Source organism: Oxyura jamaicensis, chromosome 1 (genome assembly GCF_011077185.1).
Source record: "Oxyura jamaicensis isolate SHBP4307 breed ruddy duck chromosome 1, BPBGC_Ojam_1.0, whole genome shotgun sequence".
Lineage (NCBI taxonomy): Eukaryota > Metazoa > Chordata > Aves > Anseriformes > Anatidae > Oxyura > Oxyura jamaicensis.
This window is the reverse complement of record NC_048893.1, coordinates 12558509-12567976: the sequence shown is the minus strand read 5'-3', so window position 1 is coordinate 12567976 and position 9468 is coordinate 12558509. Positions and strand designations below refer to the sequence as shown.

Below are 9468 nucleotides of genomic sequence, written 5' to 3'. Positions count from 1 at the left end.
TACACAGGACTATGGTTGGTGTTTGAGTTTTAATCTTCTCAAATGCATTTTTCAAAGTCAAAAGCAGTGTGTTGTTTTTTTTCTCTTAAAGCTCAAACATGCTGGAAGTTCTTGTTCACTACTCACGACGCCAATACATGCCACTGCAGATTTTGTTATACTCTGGAAGTTGTTCAATTGGACCTGGAATTTAAAGAAAGTTGACCATAACACATGCTAAACTGAAAGAAAGGGGAAGGAGGGGTTACAGGAGGTGAACATACCCACAGCAGCAACAGCAGGTTGCTTATCATAGATGTACTTCGTGCAAACTTCTCTAATAGTCTGAGCATCAATAGCCTGAAAGGGTTAGAGAGACATATTTTGTTACTAAACATGTCTTTAAAAAGTATTAAGTCAGTGATCTTAATATCTTTTGTATAATCCAGAGGACCAGGAGACAGAACAGTTGAAGTTTTCTCCCTTGGAAACAGTCTAAACTCTGTAGTGTTTCTTCCTACAACAATTAAGAAATTAAATTAGTACAGTAAGGGCCTAATCAAAGAATTCCAAGAGGAGTGCCACTTACTTCAATCCTTGCTTCAAGTTCTGGAATTGGGATTCTGCGCTTATAACAGAGCATTTGTCTTCCGATGTCTTCACAGATTGGGGTGGAGCCTAAAACAGGGGAAAACTCACTTCAGTTATCAGCATACAGTAATATCAGCATACAGTAGTAAGTAGTAAGAATAAAAAGCTCTCTGGGTCTCACCATCAAGTTGTAGCAGCATATTTGTCTTTAGAAGATTTTTTGCTCGAGCTACTTCATTTTCTGTAACACTTGTGCAAAGTCTGATCCTGAAAAACAGTTTAAATCCAAAAGCATTAAATAATGCTAACCCATAGCACACAAGATGGTTGTGTACCTCTTTACCACAGGCTCCGAGCACACCTACCCACACACATCTTTCTACAGACAGAGCTGGTAAGAGTTCTTGGTATGAAAACAAGCCTTAGGACACATAGAAGCAGCATAAGGATAGGGTTTTTCTGGAAGCATACCAATATTCAGTCTAAAAGCAAGATTTTCCTCTTAGAAGAGCTGCATTTCATTTTATTCATGTTTTGAGCCACGTGCAGTCCATGCTTGCTAGCTTGAGAATGGCTGCTGGTAAGATAATGGGAGCCAAGCAATTAGAGGTAATTAGCCCAGGAGGCAAGCCATTACTTCCTGGCTCTTGGTAAGAGATGAGAACTGTATAAATAACATCACACCTCAGAGAGAAGACTCCACTAGGAAGACAGAGGGATGCAGTAGATACCTTAACCCATTACAGCACAAGAATAGTTCATAACTATAGCAAGCAGACAGCTAAAATATTTTAACCTAAGAGTTGTTTACAGAGATCTTGGAATAACAGTATATGAGAAGTGCTCTGTGTGATTAAAGAAACACCTCAGTTTCAAGTTTTAACTTCAGCCACTTCAAGTCAATGCCCTTAAATAACACATCTGTTTCTAATCACATCTACAGTTCAAGTATTAGCAGTGCACCTATGAACATCATTTCATTCATCTAAGGCCTGAAATCTAATTTGAAAATATCTATAGTGCCAGGTTTCAAAATTCCTAATAACAGCTCATCTACTTGACGTAATTTCATTTTCCCATGTACTCACTACAGCTCTATGTAACACCACCACCTGGTGGGCCACGTGGGCCAGTAACTGTAGAAGAGTTAACTAGCAATGGTATTTAAAGGTAATCGCACTCTCATTATGCTCATTCATTATTCTGAATATTTACTTTCAGTTGTCAAACATGCAGTTCATGGGTACTGCATGCTGACTTAATTGCATTCTAACGAGTTTAACACATTTTTACAACTCCTGTCACTTCTGAGACAAAAAGAAAATCACTGCCTATTTACCTTGTAAAAGCAATGTGAACTATAGTTAGTAGTAGTAGCACTTACTCTTCTAGGGCAAAAAGCAAACCTAAACCTTAAATTACTAATTCTAAGTAAGGGTGCCAGAAACTGGCTGATGGGACTGCGCATCTCCAGTGTCAAAGTTTAGAACTAGATGTGTTTATTCTTCCCAGGCAAGCCTAAGCAGAGAAATAGGAATAGACTCTTTAAATAATTACTATTTTTTAAAATTTATTTATCCACAGAAAATAGTCTTTTTAGAGAAACCATTGTTTGCTTACCATTCTCTCTGAACAAAGTGCACCATGTCCTGGATAGTTGATGGCTCACAGACCATATAGAGGCCCCACAGCCCCGTATCAGTGTAGCAGGTGTTGAAGGACTGGAAACTATGACACAAGTTCCCATGGCAAGCAATCTGAGCAAGTTTGCTGGATAAGTTCTGCTGAAGCAAGAGAAAACATATCTCGTTAATTTTCTGAAAGCTTGCTAAGTCTCCTGTTTTCAATGTGACAGAACATGCAGCGGCATCACAGGCTCCAAAAGAAGCTATGCAGTCAAGTATCAGTTCTTCATCTCAGCAGTTTCTTCCCTTGTGTGCAGTCCAAATAGCTTCCAAATAACAGCCCAGATCATAAAGCCAGATCATAAAGTTCGAGAAAGGGCCAGTTACTGATACCCCCATGTTCCGATGACATACAGGTATGAAACATTCCATGAGGGCTGGCAGACCTCAAGTCACCGCTATTTTGGCAATTTAAAACCACTTCCTAAGATTTTATTAGATCCTGGGCAACAGCCTCCTGGCTGTTTTCCCTCACCCTGCTTTAATGAAGGACCTTCAGAAAGAGCCACGAAGTCGTATCAGCGCCCTCAGATACGACTGAGGGGGTCAGTATTGGTAGTACCCAATGCAGACAACCCTCCCCAGCCTTGTTAACACCAGGAAGGTGCTTGCAGGTTCACTCACCACGCCTCCTCCGAAGGAGCGGTCCCAGTTACCTATCAGAGTGTTTGCTACCATAAGGGGGATCGTATCCGGGTCAGCCCAGCCAGCTGCTTCCACGGCTATCGCCAAGTGCGCCAAGGGCATCTTGTCGTCTCTTATACGGATCTGTGGGAGCACACAAAAGCAGCTGTAGTGCAACCTGCACGCGGTAACGTACACGGCAAGTTAAATGTCAGGAGACAGCCATCTGTATCAGAAAGCATGCACACAGAGAACCAAAAATTAAAGTGAACTGAGTTTTATTTACCATTGGCCTTAATTAGCCATGCTCTGGCCATGTCAAAACACTTGCCAGACAGGAAGCCTAACGAACAGAAAGAGGGCATTACAAGGAATTTTATGACAAACAGCAGCGAGGAAAGTTGATGACTTTTCAAAATCTGAATACAGCTGGGAATGGAACACAGATGCCTTGGCTCTCCGCCACACCCTTTAAATCAGTGATTCCCAGTAAGAGGAAATGCTCTCACAGGGCAGGCCAGGCACTAAAAGGAGAGTAGCAGCAGGGGTAAGGGAGGTATTCCTTCAGGAACTGATGAGGCAGAAAAGAGAAAGTGGTGGCAGGGAGGCTTGCCCAAGAAAAGTTGGTAAGTCCTGCTTTGGAAAGCAGCTACTCCAGTTGCCCTCACTGTGGGCAAGAAACCTTGTAATCTGCTAAATGTGCAGCTGAGAAGCTCTCCTCAGCAGGCAGCGTGCTTGCAGGGGATAAAGGGCCAGCTCGGAAAGCCGTTGAGCTGCTTACCTCACTACCTGTGAAGCTACAAGGTGGCAGGGGTGGCAGCCCTCCTTCTGGAGCAGATGGCAAGTTACCGAAGTGGCATTTGGCTAGGTCAAGTAGCTCATCATGACAGACCCCTGAACAAAGACATTTCACATACTTTATAATGTTGCTCTGTGAACAGTTCATTTAACTTGCTATGCAGCTTAAAGACTCAACCAACCAGTAACTTACAGTTCCCCCCCCTTTAATGCCACACCTTCAGATTTCTCCCAGCACTCTGTCATGTAGAGTAAGATCATGATCATATTCCATATCAAGCTGTTTGCTCTCCATTTCAAGCCTCAAAATTATTTTTCCCTCTCTCTGCTTTTCTTGCTTCTCCCCTTTCCATACTGAATTCCTTCTAGGCCCTTCTTTTCATGCCCACATGGAACAATGACCTTACCCATTTCTAGTTATTGTTTTAAGGATGTTTCTGAAATTTTAAAGAGAGAAAAATGGAACGTAAGTTCAAAGACTATGAAGGCACAAACTACACATGTAGGGCTAACAATGAACATCCAAGACGTACTGAACAATGGGCAATTCAGCATGTTGCTCCCTGAAGCTTAAAGGACTGTGGTTTTAAGTACAGTTTCACATGGTCAAGGGTGAGTATCTCATACTAACCTCCAGCAGCAGCCAGGACTATTCTAGGTCCTTTGTAATGTGTTGTTATGTACTCCACCAAGTCATTGCGGTTTATGGATCTGGAAACAGTCAAGGACACATCACTGCCATGTCAGTAAAGTTTTTTTACAAGAAGAAATAGAAATACAGAATAATATAGTTTCAGAATAATTATAAGTTCTGCCAATGCACAGATGCAAAAAGCTAAAATAAGGACAGCTTCCTAAACAGGAAACTGGAGCTTCATACATTTTTCCTTTCAAAGCTCTTACAGCTTCCTGATAAAGAATAAGAATTACAGCTCTGCTCCCTGTTGATCTCACTCAGGTGAGAGATAAGACTCACTATTGATCCCATGCCCATTTTAAAACAGGAGGCTTAGTAATCTCCTGATCTGCACCAGTATAAACTGCTGAAAGAGCAGTGTGAACGCAGTTTTATTTCTGGTAACGTCAACACCTGACTGATGGGAAAAAGAAGCACTTGCAATTTTGTGTCTGATGCATTTTTAATAAACAGGAGAAATAATGTCAAATAATGAAGACGTGCAGTAGATATGTGAACTTCACATACGTCATGACGCCTGGAAAAGGGGAACTAAAACAATAGGGAAATTCTTACAGTTATGTCTAGTTCAACTTCATCTACCCTCCAGAGTGAAAAATACAACTCAAGTTGTTCCCCACTTTTTCAGAGGGATCTTTTAAATATAGAGAAGTTGCAACACAATTAAAGATAGCCACAAACTTGAACATACTTGATGTTTTCCGTGGGTCCTAAAATCGTCCTTCCTAGGGCTGTTTTCTGATAGGCTGTAGCATGAAGGTAATCAAAGACAACTTCCTGTAAATTGGTTTCAACCTCTTGCATCTCTCGAAGTATAACTCCTCGCTCACGCTCGATCTCTGCTTCTCCCAGGGTGCTGTTCTGAATTATGTCAGCAAGAATTTCCACAGCTAATAGAAAATAAAGATAGGAATATAAATTATTTTCAAACTACCAGAAATATCTGGTTTTAAAAGTAAAACCCACCCCAAAGCCCAAGTGACCCAAAATGTACTAGTAAGATTTGCAGCTTGGAATTTTAAAAACTTCTAATTTTTTTTTAAATGATGCTAAAATGCTACAGTTTTACTTTAAAAGACACTTGCTCTGTAGGAAGGGAGAAGTCCAAAAGGCAGTTCTGGGGCAGAGGGAATAAAATCTAGCTGACAAAAATGTTTCAAGTATTTCATATTTCAGCTAAATATTTCAACTTTACTACTGGCACGCTCCTTTCCAAATCTGCATCCTCACATTCCTGTGAAGTTGAAGAAAGGACTTCTTGCCCAGGAAAGATGGGACTGTTAGGCTGCAAAAGCATGACTCTTATGCCTCATCAGGAACTGGATAAGCATTTTTTGGTCTTTGCTACTTCTCTAATGAATGAAAGCAGTTACCTCTTGGTAAATCTTTTGAAAAAGCCTTTGCATAATACACTGTTTGTTCCCTGGACGTATAGGCATTCAGATGAGCTCCCATGTTCTCAATTTCTAGTTCAAGGTCTAACTGAGATCTCTTTTTTGTTCCCTGAAACAAAACAATAAAAAAAGTCAAATTAAACCCTTGAATTCACCCACTCAAAAATTACTACTGCTTGTCTGCAAAAGTCAAAGCCAAAAGGAAGAAAGTCTTCTGAAATTAATACTAGCATGCTGATCTCTCCCATGTTGAAAGTCAAATATAAATCCTACTATGCTCTCAAATGAAAATAAAAAGCTGGCAAAAGGTAGACTCTGTGTCTTAATACCACAAGTTAAAAGCAAGTTAAAAATAGAGGTGTGTTACTAATGTAATTGTGCATCAGCTGCACGCAACTAGGAATTTAGCTTCATTTTCTAAATGAAACCAAGTCTGAGTTGGTTTCCCCCTCTCGATTTATAAACTATATTTAGACAATTTTGACAAAGTTCCCATCACTGATCTCTGAAGATAACTAGCTTAGTAATTCTTCATAAATTTTTAAGACAATACACATACTCACCTTGAAAGCCATATGCTCAAGAAAGTGAGCAGTTCCATTGTTCTTCTCATTTTCATACCTGCTTCCAGCATCAATCCAAAGTCCAACCTCATTGGGGAAAAAAAAGAAACCATTTTATCAGCCAATCATGCAGCTTTGCTGTTTTTCCTGTACAAGCTAAACTTAGATTTTCAAGACCTACTTTTAAGTGGCTTTTTTCTTAAGAGACCCAGATTTTCAAGGAAAAAAAAAAAAGATCTTCACAAAAATCAAATCACATTTAGGAAAATCTTAATTTCCCATCTTATAACTTAGGAATAGTTGCTAGGAAACTTTGATAGAATCCAAATTAGTTTCACAAGGAAATGAACATAGACAAAGTTATGAAAAAGCATTCCATTTACAAGTTACCTACTGTGCATGTTGAAAGTCCAGAGTCTTCAGAAGCTACTTGCAAGCCGTTTTCCAGAGGACTCACCCTAGTCTCAGGAACATTTAAGACTACTTCTGTTGCTGCCTTGGAAACTCTTAACCTGCCTGTTCCCACATGTAAACACTGTAAGAAAAAAGCATCAGTCATGTATACACTGTAAGTTATATCCTAGGATGCACTTCTAAAATGTATTCCTGAACTTAAATATAAATTCAGAAATCTATTTTAAAGCATGCATTTCAAAAATAATTTTTACACAGAGTTATTTGCCAATACCTCACTTGGGAATGCATTAACTGATTTCAGAAAACAAACAAACAAAACAAGAAAACAATGAAACTGGAGTAGACTGCATCTCCTTCCCTCCAACCAAATGTCCTGGAAGAAAACCTGCGGAACTTGAATATGTCCTTTAGCAACTGTAATCTTTTTGGGTACCTGTTTTCTAAAGTGAAGGGAGATCCAATACAAGAGCCTATGTCAAGGACTGCAAACCACAGTCATATGGTTTTCAGAATAAGGCCAGGTATTGAAATTGACACCTTTTGTACAGTAATCTTGCAGTTAAAGCATGTTAATCCAAAAAAAAAAGGGGGGGGGGGGAAGATGGGAAGAGTTATAAAGAAAACATAAAGTACGCAAATATATAACCCAAATGAGTACTTCAAGCAATAAGCTATTCCAAAAAATATATTATTTTAAATGTCCTAACAAATATTTCTCTCACTATGTGACTGCCCTGAACATGAAAGCACAAAATCCAGCTCTCACCCACGCTCCCCTACCAAAGGGCTAGATCTCAAAGCTCACATATTATGGGACCTCAGGACATCCCTCAGGACATCTCGGGTTGGGAGGGATCTCCAGAGGTTTCTAGCCTAATCTCCTATGAGGAGTAGCTGAGGGAACTGGGGTTGTTTAGTCTGGAGCAGAGGGAGGCTCAGGGCAGGCCTTATTGCTCTCTACAACTGCCTGAAAGGAAGGTGTGGGGAGCTGGGGGTGAGCCTCTTCTCACAGGTAACTACTGATAGGACCAGAGAGAATGGCCTCAAGTTGTGCCAGGGGAGGTTCAGGCTGGAAATGAGGAGACATTTCTTCTCAGAAAGAGCAGTCAGGCACTGGGACGGGTTGCCCAGGGAGGTGGTGGAGTCACCACCCCTTGGGGTGTTCAAGAAGAGGTTGGACGTGGTGCTTAGGGACATGGGTTAGTGGGTGACATTGGCAGTAAGGCGTGGTTGGACCAGATGATTTTGGAGGCCTCTTCCAACTGTAGTGATTCAGTGATTCAAAGCAGGGGCAGCCATGGAGTCTGACCTGTGTGCTCAGGGGGGTGGTTCTTCAGGTTGTTTATTTATTTATTATTTTAATTTCGGTCTTAAACTCGCCCCACGCAGGGCGCTGCGGGTTACCCCAGGAGCAGGCAGGGGCCCTGGGTCTCAGCACCCCTCAGCCCAGCTGCGCAGCCCCCGTCCCGCCCGGCAGTGCCCGGTCCCCATGAGGGAGCTGCCGCCCCCCTTCCACCTCCCCTCAGCCGGGCGGGGACTACAACTCCCGCCATGCTCAGCGGGAGCCACGCACTGCCCCCCCCTCCGGCTAGGACTACAATTCCCAGCGTGCACCGCGCCGCCTCCAGCACAACCACCACCACCCCGCCGCCCCCATCACGGCCTCCCGAGCGCCAGTGCAGGGAGCCACCGAGGCGCTGGGGCCCTCCGCAGCTCCCCCCGTCCCCGCCCTGCCTCCTACCCGGTTCCCCGGGCCGGGTGCTCGCAAGAGGCGAGGACGCCAGGGCAGGAAGAGCCGCCGTGCCGCTAAGCGAGCTGTAGGCGCCGCCATTTTATGGGGCGGCCGAGCGCTTCCGGCGGGAGCTGCGCAGGCGCAGAAGCGTTCCCGGCGCTCCCTTCAGGCGGCTCGGCTGTTGTCGCAGTTCTCCTCGCTCTTGTGTCAGCCCTAGCGCTGTCCCCTGCCCCTCAATAAATCAAGAGATTAAAACAATTAAAAACTGTCTCCTCGTCTCTCTCTGCCCTTTCCCTAGCCCGCGCAGGGGTGCCGGCGGCTGAGGTTGGCAGCCTCGGGGAGTGGGCGAGTTGTTGCCCTCCGCAGGAGCGCTGCTCCCCCTGCAATTCCTGACTTCGGTGGGAAGCGCCAGCAAGCCGATTTCAAACTAATTATTCCAGAGCAGGTTAATTGTAAACTGCTGTGAAATAGGCCTAAGTCTCAACCACGTTGTTCATCTAGTGCTCCTCCCAGAACAACACCATTGAGGAAAGCAGTTTTCTTAAGAGACCACTGTCAGGTTCAGTACCCGCAAAGCCGTGTGTTTTTATAGTCAGTTTATAGACAGTGTGCTCTGCTGTGGGTAGAGCTTTCCACCTGCTCAGGTTTGCCGAGCATCCTGTTGCCACGCGGGATTCAGTTAGGATAGGCCACTTCAGCATTTCCCATCATTTTCCATTAGACAGAATTAAGCTCACTAGGGAAATCCAGGCTAATAATCTGAAGTCTTGCTTTATGAAGTATTCTGGACGTATGGAATGTATCCAAAAGACTGGACTGCTAGGAATAGGACAGCTTCATCTGCACCAGTAAACGTGATGCTCCACCAGGGCCAGCTGGCAGGGAGCAGCCCTGCAAGCAGTCAGTCCCGTGTGCTCCGGCTGCTCAGTGCCAGGCGCGGCTTGCAGGAGTGGTACCAGAGCCAAACGAGGGCTGGGAAATGTTTTAG

The 9468-nt window shown here is 43.5% G+C and overlaps 1 protein-coding gene across 2 annotated transcripts; it reads right to left on the bottom strand.

Moving 5' to 3' along the window:
- Positions 1–10: 10 nt before the first annotated feature.
- On the bottom strand, positions 11–8628 carry PMPCB (peptidase, mitochondrial processing subunit beta). Of its 2 annotated transcripts, none has more exons than XM_035335757.1 (13): positions 8490–8628; positions 6726–6866; positions 6332–6418; positions 5748–5877; positions 5066–5264; positions 4309–4388; positions 3661–3773; positions 2880–3023; positions 2191–2354; positions 752–837; positions 569–657; positions 264–339; positions 11–183 (listed from the first exon to the last, which is right to left on the bottom strand). In XM_035335757.1, the coding sequence occupies exons 1-13, from the start codon at positions 8577–8579 to the stop codon at positions 119–121; spliced, it is 1464 nt and encodes a 487-aa protein (XP_035191648.1). In that variant the 5' UTR covers positions 8580–8628; the 3' UTR covers positions 11–118. The 2 variants fall into 2 exon arrangements, with proteins under 2 accessions (XP_035191648.1, XP_035191653.1); XM_035335762.1 differs by having other exon boundaries at positions 2191–2351.
- Positions 8629–9468: the final 840 nt, after the last annotated feature.

Bases quoted from the DNA above. Each gene is read 5' to 3' on its own strand.
- PMPCB (XM_035335757.1), bottom strand. From the start codon at position 8,579: ATGGCGGCGCCTACAGCTCGCTTAGCGGCACGGCGGCTCTTCCTGCCC. The intron at 4,389-5,065 runs GTATGTTCAAGT...GACTGTTTCCAG, and splicing joins GGACCCACGGAAAACATCAA to ATCCATAAACCGCAATGACT. The intron at 3,774-4,308 runs GTTAGTATGAGA...GTCTTTGTTCAG, and splicing joins AGTCCTGGCTGCTGCTGGAG to GGGTCTGTCATGATGAGCTA.